The sequence below is a fragment of the Misgurnus anguillicaudatus genome, chromosome 24, assembly GCF_027580225.2.
Source record: "Misgurnus anguillicaudatus chromosome 24, ASM2758022v2, whole genome shotgun sequence".
Taxonomy (NCBI): domain Eukaryota; kingdom Metazoa; phylum Chordata; class Actinopteri; order Cypriniformes; family Cobitidae; genus Misgurnus; species Misgurnus anguillicaudatus.
Window position 1 is genome coordinate 16,525,927 of NC_073360.2, and position 20,165 is coordinate 16,546,091.

The 20,165-nt window shown below is 35.7% G+C and overlaps 1 protein-coding gene and 1 long non-coding RNA gene across 6 annotated transcripts; one reads left to right on the forward strand and one right to left on the reverse strand.

Annotated features, from left to right (window-relative positions):
* Positions 1-324: 324 nt before the first annotated feature.
* LOC129437861 (uncharacterized) lies at positions 325-10,888 on the forward strand. Of its 5 annotated transcripts, none has more exons than XR_012367818.1 (4): positions 325-557; positions 837-944; positions 8,468-8,578; positions 10,705-10,888. It is a non-coding gene; the product is annotated as an uncharacterized lncRNA (long non-coding RNA). The 5 variants fall into 5 exon arrangements; XR_012367820.1 differs by having other exon boundaries at positions 8,468-8,568; XR_012367817.1 differs by lacking the exon at positions 10,705-10,888 and adding an exon at positions 10,227-10,457.
* On the reverse strand, positions 5,778-16,150 carry LOC129437854 (cartilage matrix protein). The gene is made up of 15 exons (XM_073863245.1): positions 16,016-16,150; positions 15,734-15,840; positions 15,173-15,248; positions 14,817-14,890; positions 12,683-12,788; positions 12,526-12,597; positions 12,317-12,438; positions 12,013-12,164; positions 11,760-11,913; positions 10,803-10,947; positions 8,428-8,549; positions 8,129-8,280; positions 6,972-7,125; positions 6,342-6,477; positions 5,778-6,068 (listed from the first exon to the last, which is right to left on the reverse strand). Exons 1-15 carry the CDS (start codon positions 16,041-16,043, stop codon positions 6,064-6,066), a joined length of 1,605 nt encoding a protein of 534 aa, XP_073719346.1. The 5' UTR covers positions 16,044-16,150; the 3' UTR covers positions 5,778-6,063.
* Positions 16,151-20,165: the final 4,015 nt, after the last annotated feature.

Below are 20,165 nucleotides of genomic sequence, written 5' to 3' on the forward strand. Positions count from 1 at the left end.
CTTAAAAAAAGAATCATATTTAATTAGTTTTTTTTTATTTTTAATTATGAAAAATGTAGGGCCTACAATGCCCATTCATATTCTCTATTCCTAATAACACCTGTAGATGGCGCCATAGCTTTTTGACATTCTTGGGTTTCTCTGCAGCTAAAGAATGGACTACAACAATTAATTAATTTATTGTGTAAATTGATGCAAACCTAGTATGACAATGTTATACATGTATACACGGGAAAAAATTAAAGAAAAAAATATTTGGAAGATTATTTTTTTATTATTATTATTTTTTTTTATTTGGAAGATTTATAACGTTGACGACCGCTGAAACGCACGTCATCACGTCAGGCCAGACAGTGCACGCTGCTGTGAGGGGAAGTTAAAACAGCTCGAGAAGGTTGGCGCTTCACCGGTTTGTCAGTGAAAAAACTAATCGATCTTGTTGCGTGTTTTCTCACAGTTCAATACAGACAAATGTGCTTCGCACTATTTTGTGTCGACTGACTGACCGACCATCCTTCACATTGACCATCGTTTACGCGGATAAACTCAGGAAACAGGTATTGCAAATCTAACGTTACCCATTCCAATATTTCAATAAAATATCACATTATTTAAATCTTTGTTTGTAATAAAGATAAAGTTTCATCGATTTTGCCATAATTTATGCCGTATTGTTTAATGTTAGCGTTATGATGAGCTAACTGGACATTACAATTGCCATTGCAGAGACTGCATTGAAGTTCATTTTACTTTATCAGCATCAGTAATTTAGCTGTGACTACATTACCGGTTTGTCAGTGAAAAATTAATCGATCTTGGTGTGTGTTTTCTCACAGTTCACCACATACAAATATGCTTCGCGCTATTTTCCAGTGGAGACTGACTGACCGTTCTTTACATTGACCGCCGTTAACGTTGCAAAACTAAGGAAGCAGCAGTGTTGGGTAAGTTACTCAAAAAAGTAATGAATTACTAGTTACTAATTACATCTTCAATCATGTAATTAGATTACTTTACAAATTACTCTCTCCAAAAAGTATTTAATTACTTATTACTAATTACTTTCTAAATCCTATTTAGTAAATGATACAAGGATAGGCTTGAAATGGCCAATAAGTGACAAAATAACGCCAACATTTTCCTATTTATGTGTTGTGATTTGTACAAATAACAAGGTCATACACTCTAAAAAAACACACGGTGCTATATAGAACCAAAACTGTTGCTTTGGATCGTGGTCATGGAGGAGCCGTTTTTGGTGCCGTGTAGCGCCGGTGAGGCGCCGGTGAGGCGCCTGTGTAGAACCGTATAGGGGCCATATAGAACCACTATAGCACCAAAATATGGTTCTACATGGCACTATGTGGTTCTACACTATATGGCACTAAAAACGGTTCTTCTATGATTACGAGCAAAGAACCACTTTTGGTGCTATATAGCACCGTTTGTTTTTAGAGTGTATGGGACACAGCCATCTTTTTACAGTATACATACTGGGAACTATATATCACTTCACCCAGTAGCAGTGCTTCGCCTTCTGAGAATATAGTCCTTTACAGTGCAACATGGGAAATTCAAGAAAACATGTCCTTTACAGTGCAAAGTAAAGAGTTTCATAACGTGCACTTGACCGCAAGATGCGCTAATATTACTTCTGATTTGTAAATTAGCATATTTTATTATTGAGCGCTTACGAAAAAGTACAAAAAGTAGCATGATTTTACCATGGGCAGAGCATCCAGTTTGAGTCAAATAAAAACGGAAAGTTCACTCTCAGTGAACAGAATCCACCTGACATCCGAGTGAAGCGGATTAAATGCGCTCTGCAACAACAAGCTCTTGATAATTGTCAATAAAATAAAACGTCATAGACAAACCACATCAAATAAAGTTTTATACATGGAGAATATCTTGTGTCTCGAGCACCCACGTGATAGGTGCTTATGCCGTTCTGTACTGTACTGTAAACAAAGCTACAATAAATTAAAGATAAAGTTAACAGCACTACTGTCACAGTTACGGTTGAATTTAAAGCAGTGTTAACTCTAAAATACTGTCTTAAAGGGATAGTTAACTTAAAATGTCATAGTTTACATAACAGAACAGACCGTCCAAACCTTTATGAGTTTCTTTATTGAGTGATACACAAGTTATTTTGAAGAGTGTTGGTAACCAAACAGTGTCTGGTCCCCACTGCTCTCCATTGTATTTTTTGCTAGTCAGGGAAAAACAAACAAAATTTCTCTCTCTCTCTCTCTCTCTATCTCTCTCTCTCTCTCTCTATCTCTATATCTATATCTATATATATATATATATATATATAGAATTTTTTTTTTTGTGTTTCACTCAAGAAAGAAATCATTAAGGGTTAGGAATAATATGAGGGTGAGTAAATGATAACAGAATTTCATTTGCGGGTAAACTATCACCCACTATTTAACAGTTATATCACTTTTTAACAGTGTTTGTCCCGACACGCTAAACTTTAGAGAATACAGTATTTAACATTAATAACGCTATTAATCACTATGTATGGCAAATTTTGTTAAACAAAATTTATTCACATTTATAATTATTTTTAAAGCAGATTATGGCAGGATGGGGAAAAAAAGTGAGTGCAATGTACCTTGAAAGTTACCAAGAGGTGTGTGCGTGCGCGTGCATGTGTTAAATTATATGTTAAAAACCTGTGTTCTGTCCTTTCGGCCGATGCTACTGTACTCAAAAAAAAATCCTAGGTTGGCAGGTCTGCTGAATCAGTTGTTGATAAGATTGTTGAGGCAGTGTCAGAGAATAACGTACTTCACACGTCTACAACTAAACATGAAACTCTGTCAACTACTAAAAGGAGAAACACGTATATTGAGCGTGAATTTTCTTTTGTGAAGCCTATTGAGTACTTCATTGAATCAACTCGCACCTGCATGTATGTGCCCATTCTCTCTAATTTGCAGGAGTTGTTGAGAAAAACAGATGTACTAGAAAAGTAGTGGGGACTTCATCCCAAAATGGACTTTAGGCATCTTTTTGGGATAGGACTTACTGTAAAAGAAAACCCCCTCTTTTCAGATGAAAACCTAAAGTTTGCACAGTTTACATTGATGTAGGGCTGCAACTAATGATTATTTTAATAATCGATTAATCTGTCGATTCTTTTTTCGATTAATCGATGAATCGGATAAAAAACAAGAAAAGCATTAATTTTTTCTAAATCTTTAGAAATTAAACAAACATGTTGCTCCTTGAACATACCTGAACTGTTACAATAATAATAAAATAAAATAAAAATGGACTAACACAAAAAAATACACATGTATGCTGTACATCTGCCAAATATATAGACTTTTTTATGATGCATTTCCCATCAAGAAGCCTCTCTTGATAGGATCAAAAAGATTATATACGAGTATACTCTCAGAAATAAAGGTACAAAAGTTGTCAATGGGACAGTACCCTTTCAAAAAGGTACACATTTGTACCCAAAAAGTGCATATTAGTACTTCAAAAGTACATATTGGCAGTTCAAAGATACATATTTGTACCTAAATGGTACATATTAGGACCTTTTATAAAGGGCACTGCCCAGTGACATCTTTGTACCTTTATATTTGACTTCGGCCCAATCCCAATTCTACCCCTTAGCCCTTCCTCTTTCCCCTTCCCCTTTGTATTGCGCGTTCACGTGAAGGGGTAGGGGTGTCTCAATTCTCTTTTGGCTGAAGGGGAAGGGGTAGGGGTAAGGGCCAGATAGCCCTTCAAACGAAGATTTTTCAGGACCACACTTCAGACGAAGGGGTATGATACATTTCCAATATGGCCCATAAATTTAAGTATTTTTGGACATTAAAAAGTATTTTAATAACAAATAATCACAGTTTTATGTATACGGTTATGTTCTCAGAAAAAAGATTTGTAAAAATCGCAATGAAAAAAGTTTGCTAATGTTATTGACCTTGTGATAGTTCCACAACATATATATTTTTTAATAATTTCATTAAATATAAAATTTTATTGTATTATTTCATCTGAGCATCTATGACGTAGGACAGGGGTCTTCAACTACTTTTCTTCGGGGGCCAGATTTTAAAATTGTAAGTATGACGCGGGCCAAACTTTTACCCCTATTTTTACTTTTTATATATTTTTTACTTTTACCATATATGTGTGTGTGTTGTTGTCATTTTTGTTACTTTTGTTGTAGTATATTTGAAAAAAAAACATATTAAAAACATGCATTTAAAAAAATTTGAAATTAAAAGCCTTTAAATTACTGAAAACTCATATTTTCTTTATTAATATTTTAAAACAATTGCAGTTTAACACGTAAGAGCCAAATGTTAATAGTAAAAGTGTAAAAGATGAACACTCCTAAACATATTTTGTTTATAACTGTTTACTTTCATTAATTGTTACATGTCAAGTATTCACAACATATAGCCAGTCTTCTCCTAATGACTAAAATTGCACTACATGTTTTCTTTTTTAATATTTTATACATACATAGGCTAAACAGCCTTTCCATTGTACATTACATACAGATATAAATGTCGGAAGTTCGCCCCCTAGTGGCAGTCGTAACGAAAATGTATTTTAATCGTAAATCTGTCATTGGAGAGAACCTTTAATCTACGAATATATGTATAGTTAATAATTTACTTACCAGTGATTAAAGTATTTAAATGTTACTGATAAAGTAAAACAAAAAATAATTAATCATTTTAACTTTGCACACAGTTTTGATTGGAACACACTGAAATACCGCCGCGTCACATGCGTGTAGTCGCATAAGTTTATTTTTTTTAATGCATCCAAAGCTCGAATTGGATCAGATTATTACGCACCCGCAGATGGTTGGCACCCCACACAGCCCCTTTCTGTGTTGTCTTGTACAGTGTAAAGGTAAAAGTAACCACGCTGAATTTAAATCAGACTATGGTCGTTTCTCAATAAGGCTGCAGCCTTCGGAGGTCACATTTTGCATTCGTCATTAAGTCTAATTTCAGAATTTAACAATTATAAAGTTGACTATTATTCTTAGTTAATCGTACATTGTTGTAATATGCTTATGATTTGTGAATGTAATGCTCAGTTAACTTAAACTTGATGACGAATGAAGTCTGCATATGCGACCTCCGGAGGCTGCAGCCTTCCGATTGAAAAACGGCCAAAGGTGACCGGCGGGCCGGATAAAGATGATTGGCGGGCCGCACTTGGCCCGCGGGCCGCCAGTTGACTAGCCCTGACGTAGGAGCTAGCAACGACTTATGATGACGTGTAACGGTCTAGTAGTGGTGTCCCATTTCTTATGGGAATATTTTCAGCCCTACCCCTTAACACTCTGTTTCAAGGGGTAAGGGCAAGGGGGAGGGGTATAAAATAGAATTGGGATTGGGCCGATGTGTTTTCTCTGATCGGATAGCTATATCTCATTTGTTAAAACTGTTCCATTTACATTTGGCTACATAAATGCGTCTTGTGAAAACGGAAAATGCATCTTCTACTCACGCGCAAAATGCAAATACACCATTCATTACTTCACATCAATCTGATTGCATTATTAAGTGTTCACGTAAACACTATGATAGGATTCATCAATCAAAATGATTTAATTCTGAGGGAAAAGGTGTCCATTGTAAACGTAGCTAGTGATGGCTGTCTGCACTCTCCAGTAATCTCTTGGATACACAAAAACTACAACGATTGCAATCTCATTTTAAAGTACAAAAACAAAACATTGTTAGGAATAATAACATAAATTATTTTGGACAAATCCATTAACCCTTTACATCCTACCTTTATTTAAATTTATTGAAGGCAAAAACTAATTTCAGTACACAGTTAAAGGTAACTTTACAGTTAAATATTTCTTCTCAGAATGGTGTACAGATTTGTCCTGTGTCAAATATGAACTGTGATTTGTATTTATAGTATACTATAACAATTAACAGTTAACTAATATGTAACAACCTATAGCTGGAGTTTCATACTTTTGTTTTTGATCATGAATTTGGTAACGCTCCCTTTGGTCCTCCATATCAAATATCATGTTGTTAGCCGCCAACATCAATCTGTAAAAACAAAGAACAAAAAAAAAAAAGGAAATTAGGAGAGCCTGCTTTCTGGAAAACAAATGTGATATTTCAACCCTATTGGATTTGGGTGCATTGTTAAAAAAATGGTCCAAAAACGGTCCTAAGCTAGCTGTTACTGAGGAAGTATCCTTTAAAAGGCCATAACATGAACCATTTAGGAACATGTATGTATACATTTCGTGCATGCATCCACTTTTATGGCAAATATGTGTGAACATCCTGCTAAACAACTCTTAATTCCTCACTTACCTTTAATGCTTTGTTCCACTTGAGAAAGGATGATGTCTAAGGCAGCATAATTAGAAACTTTAAAAAACTGATTGGTTCCTGCTATCTTCTTCATCTCTTCAACTGCCTCGGGATTAGACAAAAGGGCATCACCAACCTATAGACAATACAATATAATTGAGTAGGTTTACATTTTATGCAGAGGCCCCTAACCCATACAACTGTACTGTTAGTCACTTCTGTCAAAGTATGACCCACAAAAGTGTTTACTAAATTAGCGTCTCTACCAGAAGCAAACGTGGAGTTTAATCTGCATGATAGTAGGTAATTCCTGGAACTCGGTAGGGCATTCATAATAGCATTCCAAAGGTTTGACCCAAGGAAACACACGTATTGATTAAAAGTATACCATAATAGCATTGTATACAAAGCGTCTGCCAAATGTAATAAAAATTTTTAAATTCAATATTGGGAAAATGTTGGGAAAGGGACCATCTACAAAGTTCCCATATAAACAAACCTGCATTTTGATTGGTAGTGAAGGGCAAATGTCCTTTCATGATGAAAAGTCAATATCATGATAGATGTTTAAAAACTGTGTTATCTGTATAATGTCATGTAATTAAAATCAACAGTAAACAGGTCACTTACTCCTATGGCAAAGCGAGTTACTCCCTTCATTTCTGGCATGTTCAAAACATCAGAAAGATTCATTGGGTCTCCCAAAATCTTTCCGTCAGACAATACGATTATAATTTTTTTGGAGTTACTTTTAGATCCACTTTCAGGGATGAAAACATTTGTACTGTAAACAACAAATGACCATGTGTCAGAAATGTCAGAAGAGACCATCACTTAACTCATCCCCAAAACAAAGATGCTTGATATTTATCACACACTTGTAAATATTTTACATTAGGGGGTGGGCAAACCAAAGCTTTTAAAGCGGCTGAAAACGTGAGGCGGACGGCGACTGCCAGTTTTCTTCAGCAGAGTGCTTTGGTTGTTATGATACTTCTGCTTTGTTTATCAGTCGTTGTACAATGTGCTGGTTGGTTGTTGTTAGTGCTGCACAATTAATCGCATCGCAATCGCGATGTCAGCCTGTGCGATTATATGACAGCAAAATGTTGCAATTATATTAAATAAATAAATGTGTGGACTTGCTAACACAAACTTTCTGATAACAGTTTGATGATTTTCCTTGCTGTTTAAAAAAAAGAAAGAAAAACTAACAAAAAAGGCAGTGCACGTGTGGCATGCACGTGTGTGGTGTGCGTCGTCACTTATACCAGAGCGAAGATGGATGCAGAGGAGGTTGACAGTGATCTGGTAGCTAAAAAAAATTCTATGTCTGTTGTATGGCGGTATTTTGGATTTAGGATTACTGACACTGAGCAGTTGCTACATCACGTGGCAATACGAAAACATTTCTAGTTTTACAAATACACAGTTTAGCTAAACTGTCTGTGGATTTTCCTTAAAACCCATCAAGTTGACTCATGATACCATTTAGTATAATCGCACATCGCAATATTAACCAAATCGTGCAGCCTAGTTTTTGTGATATTTGTCCCGCCCCTCTTCCACTGTGATTGGACGGCAGTGTAAGAACTGACATTGACAAGCTGTGCTTTTCTCTCAAAGTTGAATATTTTTCAACTCATTCAGCATGAATTAAAACGCCAGCTGCTGGCTTTTTTGAAAAACGCTACGCTTTCATTGGAAACAATTGAAAACATACACCGGCTGTTGGTGTAAAAGCTTTGGTTTGCACGCCCCCTTACAGTTAATGTAGAAGAACTCACAGCACATGGTGGATGGCTGAGGCGGTCTTTGTGAGATTGCCAAGTTGCTGTATTTCCTTGACTTTTTCCAAGGTCCTGCTGGCATCCTTATTGTCTTGAAGTGGGAGTTCAGTCCTAATCCTACTTCCGTACTGCACTATTGTAAAAGCACAATTAAAACATGTTCTGAGTTGAAAACCTTTTGATTTGTACCACAGAAAAACTGAACAATTAAAAGATTTGACATCATATTGTAGGCAGCAGAAACATACTGAGCTGCTTAATCTAATATAACATACAAACCTTTAGCTTCTACTTACATTAAAACATGTTTTCCAAACATTTGTCATGACATTGCAGATAAAGTCTTTGGCTCTCTGAAAGTCATCAAGATGAATGCTGCCAGAACCATCCAACACAAAAGCAATCTCTGTCCCAGGGTCTACAACATACAGGATTTGGTACAAACAAGTTAGTTTCTAAATTTAAGACAATTGCTCCATCTATTTGTTGTTTCTGTATTTAAAGGTGCTCTAAGCAAATTCACGTGTTTTAGACCATAAAATATTTTCTGTTACATACAGCACACATCTCCTCACTATCTGCTTGCTTCCTGTCCGCTGATCAAACTGTAAAAACACGCAATCTCTGTAGACAGCTCAGGCTCCACAAACTGCAATAACAACAAACTGGCCAAACCTACACCAGAAACCGTAACAAAGTATTCTAACCAATAAACGCCAAGAAAGATTTGGGGGTTGGGTTTGGGCGCATTCATGAAAGCATAGAGACAGAGCGCAGTTATGCAAATTTGAAAACCACGCCCACCGGGGGGAAAGCAATCCAACCGTCTCCATTGACTTTGTATTGTGAGAGGCCGCCTCCTTGTCATTTCTGGCTTATAACAAAAAACAGAATAATGCCTAAAAGCTGCTGTGTGACAATATGTACAGCCAAAGAACCCAGAAAATAAGTTCCTACAAGCTGTCGAGCCGCAAAACCCAGTCCCCAAGGAGAACAAAGTGGATCGCCGACCACGCCTCCCCCCAGTGGACGCAGCTCCACCAATAGAAGCACCACGAAAAGTTGCCTGTATTCTTTTTTGTGTCTTTAAACGCTCGTTTTTTGGGGTCGACAGCTTATAAAAACTTATTTACATATTAAACTTAAAAACAGAATAATACCGAAAAGCTGCTGTGTGACAAGGTGTACATCTAACAAGCCAAAAAAACAAATAAGTCTTTATAAGCTGTCGACTTCAAAAAACGAGCGTTTAAAGACACAGAAATGGAAACAGGCAACTTTTACTACTATTAGTAAAACTGTGTCCACTAGGGGGAAACGTAGTCGGCGATCCACTTTATTCTCCTTAAAGACTGAGTTTTACGGCTTGACAGCTTATAAAAACTTATTTCTGGGTTCTTTGGCTTGTTAGGAGTACATATTGTCACACAGCAGCTTTTAGGCATTATTCAGTTTTTTGTTATAAGCCAGAAATGAAAAGGAGGCGGCTTCTCGCAATACAAAGTCAATGGAGACGGTTGGATTGCTTTCCCCCTCGGTGGGCGTGGTTTTCAGGTTATGATGCGCTGGGCTCTGCCTCTATGGAAGGGAGGGGGAGGAGTTAACTACGCTCAGTTTGTTTGAAAACACATTTCAAAAATCAACACACAGATTCGCTTAGAACGCCTTTAAATAAACTGATGCTTATGACATCACAGGCATCTTACTGCCCCTCCACTTTAAAATAATTGGCTACATTTTTTGAGTGGCAGCAAAGTCAGCCAATCAGTAATGAGATTGCAAGTTAAGCCAGTAGGGGGAGCCAAATAGGTGCAAAACAACTTGATTAAAATCCCCCACCATTATAGAGCTAACTGAGAGAGGTTTTCAGGAAGCTTCTAAGGCATTACAGACCCAAACTAAAAAAAATTTGCCTACATGTCACATCACAGAACAAGGATAAATATCCCGTTCAATCATTCTATGTCACCTTTCAAATTTGGTAGCATATTATTACTTTAAAATATCATCTTATGAGTTTGTTTGCAATTGAGTTTCACTTAATAAACCCAAAATATGAATTGTTTTCTGACACACATCTATTATTTCACTCCAGAAGACATTATTACCCACCAATTGGATTACTTTAATGATGATGTATGTGTTTCAACAAGTTGGATAAGATGTAAGTCATATAGGCCAGTGGTTCTCAAACTGGGGCCCTGAGATGGCGCGAGGGGCCCCAGTTTAAAAAAAAATACATTAATTTATATAATAAATTCTGTGTAATTAAACCTCTGAAAAATAAGGCTACTAACCAACAGCACTACATTGTATAATTTAATATGGTTTTTTATTTTAAAAAGAATGTAGGTTTTGGAATCTTTTGGTCATAATTTTTTTTTGGGGGGATGTACCGTACACAAGGGGTGGCCGCACACCAAAAAAGTTTAAGAACCACTGATATTGTACCTCTGGGATGCCAGTAGGGTGCTAAATTATGAGAGAATTTCTTCTTTAATGTCAAGAATATTAATAACACTGATGTGAAATCAATCATGATGTGAAATTTATGTTGTAATATTTATTTTTAGGTTCAACAAATAGCAGCATGGACATTCTGCCAAACATCTTCTGTAACCTCTAATGTGTGATAAAACCAATTTTTACAGTCTATGAATAAAACTCGTACCTGCATTTCCAGTTATGCTTAGTTCCATGTGAGAAAGGATGTCGTCTAAGGCAGCGTAACTGGATACATTAAAAAACTTATCAGCATCTGCTATGTCCTTCATTTCTTGTACTGCCTCTGGATTGCGCAGAATGTTGTCACCAACCTACAGATGATTTATGATGTTATTGCAACAGTAGGCTGCATATTTTATGATATATTTTGTTTAATAAATAAAAAATTATTAATAAACTAACAAACTTTTAGTAATTTATGTAAGTTCTGTATATAAATGAAGTTGAAACCTTAAAAAATAAAGTTTCCTAGGGTGTTTTTTGGGGGGCTGAATGTTCCATAAATGACCTTTAATTTCCACAGAAAAGGTTCTTTAAACTATAAATACCAACCTGATCTCCAACACTTTCGACATAGTTCGTTGCTCACTTCCCTTAAATATGACACACAGAAGCATTTACTAAATAAGCACCTCTAGCAGCAGCAGATGAGGCTTCAGAAACGTTTGCATTAATGCAATGTGGGGATTAATTTGTCTCATAATCAGAACCTAAATAATATACACATATTCAATTCAATTCACATACTGCACATACTAAATGTTTCTAATAGTCATTGTTTAATTGATAAGTATATTGTGTCCATAGTTGAATCCAAAACTGTAGCTATATGAAAAATTGTTTGTTTAATGTTTGCCACTCTAAATGCATTTTGAAAAATTAACATATTTTATTTGACATTAAAACCGCTTTGTTCTGTTTTGTGTCATTTTTCAAGAATGGCCAGCATGGAAGAATGACCACCACATGGAAGACACAAAACATTTAACAATAGCAAAATCATTTTCAATCATTGTATGGGTTAATGAAGTATCTTTAGTATGGAGTCATTTATAGAAAAGCTTTTTATAGAGTGTGTACATTAATTAAATCTCATACATTCAGTAGTAAACAGGTCACTTACTCCAATGGCAAAGCGAGTTACTTCCTTCATTTCTGCCATGTTCAAAACATCAGGAAGGTTCATTGGGTCTCCCAACATCATTCCGTCAGACAAGACAATTATCATTTTTTTGGAGTTATTTTTTGATCCATTCTCAGGGACGAAAACATTTGTACTGTAGACAGCAAATGAAGTCAAAGAAAGCATGACTTAATTCATCCCCGAAGCAAAGGTGCTTGATGTTTATCATTATAAATAATATAGAAGAACTCACAGGACATAGTGGATGGCTGAAGCAGTCTTTGTGAGATTGCCAAGTTGCTGTATTTCCTTGACTTTTTCTAAGGTCCTGCTGGCATCCTTATTGTCTTGAAGTGGGAGTTCAGTCCTAATCCTACTTCCGTACTGCACTATTGCAAAAGCACACTAAAAAAGAGATTCATTTAAATCTTTTTGATTTTCATTACCAAACATCATATAGGTCACACTTTCATGAAACCATGACAACTACCGCTTTACTAAGCTGCATGAACATACTGAGCTGCATATGTAATATAAAAACCTTTAGCTTTACTTACATTAAAACATGTTTTCCAAACATTTGTCATGACTTTGCTGATAAAGTCTTTGGCTCTCTGAAAGTCATCAGGATGAATGCTGCCAGAACCATCCAACACAAAAGCAATCTCTGTCCCAACATCTACAAACATGTAAAAGTAGGTGTAAAGAATATGTTTAAATGTATTTACATGATCAATTAGTAACACCATAACAAGAGTTTTCTCACCTCGTTTAATGCGTCCACCATGATAACGATTGTTGTTGTTGTTGCTGTTGAGTGCTTCATTTTGATTTTGAACTGGAAATAAATGGATGCAAGACATTCAGATATTCATAGACTGTATTTGGCATTATCAAATGATCAAATATCATATTAAACATACCTAATTTAGCAGGATTCAGTTTGATTGTCCCTGTGGGATTTATCATTGTGCAATATCCATTCAAATACTCAGTTGATGACTTCTTTGTGCGAACCTGATTACACAACTTGAGAAGAAATAACAACACAAAAACCTTCTAATTAAATATAATAAATGTCTTTAAAAAAAAGAATCTTCCAAATCTACTTAAAAACTTACTTTAATTGCTAACACCTAAAAAATTTGGTATTAGAAATAGAATTTTATAATTAGAATTTTCCCACTTGAAGTGAAACATTTAAGGTGAAAAACTTCAAGGTGAAAAAATCACTTGGTAACACCTAAAATATTTAAAACAATAACATTAACTTAATTTTTTTACTTAAAGTTGCAGTGTGTAATTTTTAGAAGGATCTCTTGACAGAAATGCAAAATAATATACAACACTATATTATCAGGGGTGTATAAAGACCTTTCATAATGAACCGTTGTGTGTTTATAACTTTAGAATGAGACGTTTTTATCTACATACACCGAGGGTCCCCTTACATGGAAGTCACCATTTTGTGCCGCCATTTTTCTACAGAAGCCCTAAACAGACAATTTTTTTACTAAGTTGTCTCCGACGATGACATGTTTCTCCAGTGGCGGCCACCGTAGCTTCTCTATGTGTTTCAAACGTGAGGGGTGAGCAGTGGATTAAGCCGTTGGTTGCAATTCGCAACCTCACCACTAGATGGCGCTAAAATGTACACACTGCACCTTTGAAGTGAAAATAATCAGTGATTTTGGTGAAACCACCCCAAAATGACTACCTTTCGATAGTCACACCAACCTAAGGGAGTCCCAAAATACTAACTGTGGTTTTTATAATTTGGTCGTTCTTAAATATTTTTCCTGTTCTCAAAAGGAGAACTGATGCATTTCTGTCACTGCCTTGCATTGGAAACCAATATGTGTGAGACAGATAAAAAGCTTCTCTATATCTGATTATCACAGTTTTTTATGATTGCTTACACACTATAACTCAAATTTTCCCACAATTAGCAAAACCAAACACTTAAAGAGTAAAACACAAGGCTAGATTTGCACACAATTGGACAACTGAAATTTAGACTTTTTGTGATTTATGTAATTGTTTCACCCTGACATAAAACATTTGTGCCCCACAGAATAAGCACATTGTTAGCTTCACACTATTTGCAAAACATTACACACAGTGATTTGCAAAAACTACACACACTCGTATACATCAGACACAGAAGTATATCAGGATGTCACTTTCTTTGCAATTCCAAAGCACTGAATGTTAAATGACCACACTTATAAGCCAATCTATTAAACATAGACATCAGAAGCACAAACACACGATAAGACAGGGTTCAAAATCACAAAAGCAAGAAGGAGAGGCAGAAATATTATTGGCCACCGAGCTATAATCAATGTCCCAGCGCAACGTGGGGGTAACATCGCCCTTTGCGCTGCCATTTCACAGCATGGGGTTCTCCTCCATCATACCAAAATGGGCCCTTAGAACACACATCACATTCTCACATTTTTGGACCGATTGCACCACATTGTCACAGCAGGTATGAAATGCACCAGATACATACACTGTCATCTGGGACAATATGTCATTCCACTGCTTTGCTTTGGTCCAGAACTAGTTTCAACACCATTCACAGTTGACAGTACTACACCTTCCACAATACTCTCAGTTTCTAAACCCTATCGAAGTGTTTTTCTCTGCATGGCGGTGGAGGGTTTACCATCTCCAGGCTCAGGTACCCCTCATTCAGGCCATGGAGGACGCCTGTGACCAAGTTAACACCGTAGCTGTCCAAGGATGGATTCAAGACGGTTCTTCCCGTGTTGTCTTGCTTTAGAGGATATTGCTTTTGATGTTGATGAAATTCAACAAACAAAATATTGTTTTTATAAAGTCGTATATAGTTTTGACAAAAGTGTTCCATTTTGCAAATGATCTGAAATGTTGTGCTACTTTGGTGTTGGGTTGTGTTAATTGTGTGTAGTGTTTTGACAAACCGGGCTCTGTTTTCAAAATTGTGCTTAAGCAATCGTAAAAAACTGTAACCGTTCACTTCTCATATACACTTTTCTATCACATTTACCACCTCTGAAGCTGTAAACTTACCAGAAGATGCTCATCGTCTGATATCACGCTAGCAGCTAGTGATGTTATCGGTCTCAGGCCTTTTGTTGTCTCATCTTTAGAAAATATATTGGTGTTGGTAAAAGCTTATCGGACAATACAATTCTATAAATTAGTGAGACATTTTTACATTTTTATCAAATCAATAAACATTTGTATGCTGCTTTAACTTAAAAAATTGAATTAAACAACTTTTAAAACTATTCACAGGTCAAAACTTAAAATAGTAGGCTGAATTGACTTGCAAAAACAAGTAGTTTTAACTTCATGCCGCATTTTTTTACAGTGTGGGGTTAAATTGAAAGCTTAAAGACAAGGACAAATCATGACAAACTTACTGTGAGAATTTACCAAGACACATTCATTCTCTAGTGTGCAGTTGAAAAGTTTTCCAGTGTTGGGGGAAGAAACATAAACTCTGAAATAAAATAAATAATTACACAATTTCACTATAACAGATCACAATCTGCTTTCAAATTTAATTCAAATGTATTTATATACCACGTTTTTATTCAGCTTTACATTGGAAAATGATGAAATAGTATACCAAAAAGAATGTATGGTATTATTGCTAAATTTATTGTCCTCAAAGGATTATAATCTGGAAAAATTATACTCTTTTTTCATATTATTGACATTTAGTCAATTAATATGATAAATAACAGGCATCATATTCAACTGGACATGCCTTTCCTGTTTACAAGACTTTGCAATAATGTGAACATCAGTGTAAAATGGATAGAGAAAATGTAGCAACATCATGAAGTGCACAACACACCTACAAAACTGAAATAGAAATGATTGAGAAATGTTTTAAACAGAGATGACAAGGAAAGCATAATTTTACTAATATTATTTAATAAAACAAACAATCTCCAAAAAGATTCTCAGAAATGACTAACTCCCTCCGTCGACTGAATAACGGTTTGCCCAAAAAGCAGATCATCATTTGTGAAATGTTTCACCGGTTTTGTTTGAATGTTGAAGCCATTCACACTGCATGTCACTGTAATATAAAACATAATCAGTGTGATCAGTAATCGGTTTCATTAGGATTAATAAAATGAAATGTTTTTTGTCTTTTTACAAGATATTTTCAATTAATAAGAGTTTAAAAAATGTCTTGTGTCAATGAAATGTTCATTAAGAAATAAATATGAAAATAACACTTTAATACATACCAAGCATAAAAATCAGTCCTCCATACATTTTTGTGCAATTGATAAATCCTACACTTTTAAAACTCAAATCTACAGAGAGAGCACTTAGCAGAAGTGACAGAGAAAACGTCTCATTGAGGTCAATATTTAAACCCTTCCCTTCTTTACATTTTACCACACCTCTGAATAATATAGGGAAGTCATTTTAAAATAGTTATCATTAAAACCATGATAAATGAAGTTATAATAAAGTTGCATCAAATGAAGAATACTGTAGATCCTTAAGTTTAAAGGGACACTCCACTTTTTTTAGGAAAACTCTTTGGTCATTTTTGAGTGCAATGCTAATGGTCTAATCAGATTTAATAGATTATGCTAAGCTATGCTAAAAGTGGTACAGCCAGGCCCAGAGATCAGCTGAATGGATTCCAAAACGGTAAAACTTAATTGTTTAAAGGTGCAGTGTGTAATTTTTAGAAAGATCTTTTAACAGAAATGCAAAATAATATACAAAACTATATTATCAGGGGTGTATAAAGATCTTTGATAATGAACCGTTTTGTGTTTATTACCTTAAAATGAGACGTTTTTATCTACATAAACGAGGGTCCCCTTACATGGAAGTCGCCATTTTGTGCCGCCATGTTTTTATAAAAGCCCAAACTTTTTTACTAAGTTGTCTCCGAGACGATGACATGTTTGTCCGGTGGCGGCTACCATAGCTTCTCTGTTTCAAAAACAAGAGGTGAGCAGTGGACTGAGCCATTGGTTGTAATTCGCAACCTCACCACTAGATGTAGCTAAAATTTACACACTGCACCTTTAACTCAGGGATGTGATTTTTCCGGATTAATCCGGAATTCTGGATTTTCCGACCTGAAAATGTGACCTATTGGGGGGGCATCGTACAGCCGTCACCATGGTAACCCGGGATGGAACCACAATCGCCGTCCCCGCGCAACAGGGCCACACCGGGCGGCACGTCATATGACAAAGAGATGCATTTCCAAGAATCAACAAGGACGTGTTTCCGACCGTTCGCAAATGTCGGATGGCGAAGTATGATTGTATTGGTAAGATCATTCAAGCTCCCTGCGAGGGGTCCTGCAGTGTACCTCAGTCGCCCTCGCGCTCACACAGTGTAAAACCAAACCCTATTCATTTACCAATCAGACCCGATCGTTTCTCTCCTCTCTTCTCCTTATTTGCGACGTTTGGCTGTCACTCGCGTGATGCGAAACAAAGCGGCAAACATGGTTTACTTGGTGGATTTGAAGCTGCAATTTTCACAGAAATGAGAGGAAAAACGAGCGCCAATGCAGAAAATCCTGGTGGCGACTAAGAGAGGGACGATGCAACAATATTGGTTCCGAATAAAGGCAAGGAAATAAGTTACCTGAACGTTTCTCAATGGGAAGGCTGCAGCCTCCGGAGGTCTCATATGCAGGCTGCATACGTCATCGAGCCTGGTTTAACCTAACTGAGCATTACATTCGGAAGTCATAAACATATTACAACAATTTACGATTAACTAAGAATAATAGTAAACTTTATAATTGTTAATATTGTGAATCTTGATGAGTATGCAGCTTAGAAATGCGACCTCCAGAAGGCTGCAGCCTTAGGATTGAGAAACGGCCTCTGTATCATCGTTTGTTTCAAAGGTTTCGTGTTTTTAAAGTTTTAAGGTTGACCAGTTTGATTAAAATAAATAGCACCTGTACTTTTTTGTACAATTACTTTTATTTATTAGTGTCAACCTTCTATTGTTTAAACAAAGTTACTCATCTACAGGGGTCTAAAATTAGGAAAAGAGACCTTTAAGACACTTTATTATAAATAAAGGTCCTGTGTAGCACATTTTTACAGATATTTGTATAAAAAAATACTCTGGTAAAAGTAGAAGTACTGATTTAACTTCTTTACTCAAGTAAAAGTACCAAAGTACAGGCTTGGAAATTTACTTAAAGTACAAAAGTAAAAGTAGCCATGCGAATGACAACCATTTTTTTATGCAAAGCTAACGTTACCTGGATCACACAAATGCTAGAGTGTAAGCAGAGAAACCTAAGTGCATATGGAAAAAAATCTTTGTAAGATTGATTCGTTCTTTATAAGCCATTGCCTACATTTTATATGGACGTCTGCAAAATAGGCCTTCTTTTGACATGAACATTTGCATGTTGCACATTTAGCTGTTAAATTTGGGTAAAATGTAAAACAAAAATAAGTTAAAACGTATTTTTTTGTCATGGTTGTTGTTATAGAGAGAGGTGGTGATGGAGCAGTGGACAAGACACTTGCTTTTGATTCCCACTGTTACACATCCACCAAATAAGTTGTTATGTGTCATACTGTACAAAAAAGTTGCATGTTGCACATTTAGCTGTAAAATAAATTGAAATGTGTTTTTTTTTTTGTTCAAATAAGTTGTTATGGGTCCGCCACCAGTTTGATTGGCGTGTGTGTGTGTGTAAGGGGGGGTCTCAATATATTTTCCTGCTTTTTTGTCCTTAGCCAATCACATGCCTGTTAACTATACGGAAAATAAGCTTATTTTCAAGTGTCCCGTCTCTTATTGTGGACCTGCTCAGTTTCTGAGTACTGTTTCTCAGTATTTAAGCATTGAAAGATACTAAAGAATACAATGTTTATTAAAAAGTAAAGAATTAAGAATAATTGATGAAGGGCGAGTGAATTATTCGAAAATAATGCAATGTGGTAATGCGGCACAATGTGAAGCGGAGGGTGTGCATTATTTTCAAATAATTCAAAGGACTGGAGTCCATTATTCCTCTTATAACGTGGTTAACACAGACATTGCTCATAGTTATTTTAAAACATTTAATAGGTTAGCTGTGCGTTTATCTAAAAATAATGCATACCCATGAAACATTTCTCCACCAATCATAATAAAGCATTCAACAGCCCTGTGGTAAAACTTGTAATAATTTATAGGATGTGAATATACAATTTTAAAAGTTAAAATGTCCACAATGGAGTTATTGTCCGCAAAATGGCTAAATTTAGTGTCAGTGGTTTGGAAAGCGGTTGTCCTTATGTTGCACTGGAGTATGAGTCAATCCATACGAACTTGTATCATGTGCACTTTTTATGTTTTCTGTTCCCATTTCTTTCTGTATCTTATTCTTGTTGTTGGTCTTGTTCTTCTTCCTTTTTTCTTCTTCTTCTTCTTTCTTTTTTTTTAGTTTGCATTTAACAGTGTTTTACTGCCAGTTTCGTGTGTTCCTTGTTACTTGGGTTTATAATTAGTTCAAGTAAACCCTCTTTTGATTCCATAGTTACCGAGTGTGTCCTCCTTTTCCCTTGGTTCCAGATTATGATCGATAATGTTTCTAGTTTAGGTTTTCTTCTTTACCCTGTGTTTGGGTGTTTGATGAAGACTGTATATCTTGTAGCTTGAAAAGTTTATGGCAAGTTTACATAAAATTAACTGAGTCAAACTCTCCAAGTAAAGGAAACACTGATCACCGTAATCTAAACCAACAATAACAACTGGCTGGAAGCTGCTTCAGTGTTACGTTTAAAACCCTGCTGTGGTTCCCATATAAATATCTTCAATAACACAAAATATTTTTTTAAATAAATATTTTTTTAATGGACTAGTCGCATACATTGTTGCCAGTTATTTTCTATGAAAAGTAGCTAAAAGGAGCTCTTAAAAATAAAGGTGCTTCATGATGTCATAGAAGAACCATTACTGGCTCAGTTGTTCCATAAACAACCTTTAACTTAAAAAAAAAACCTTTCTGTTTCACTAAAGATTCTTTGTAGTGAAAAAGTTGTTTAGATAGAAGATATGAAAGATTTGTTTTAAGAGGGGTTCATCAATGTCATTACTGTGAAAAACCTTTTTGAAACTGTGCTTGGAGAGTCGCTGATGTCACCAGCCAAGTGTTCTAATTAGCATTTTCATGATACCACACATCATATTTCCACTTACTTTTATGGATTGGTTTTAGCATTTTTTCAGTATTTGTTGCCTGGGATTCAAAATCAATGTTAACGCAATGCTTTACAAATTGATCTACACACTTTTTTAATGCTGGGTTGTTACCATGTTAAAACAACCATGTTGAAACAACCCAGCAGTTGGGTTGAAACAACCCAGTAATCTTTTTTAGAGTGCTGTAACGTGTGACATACTGAC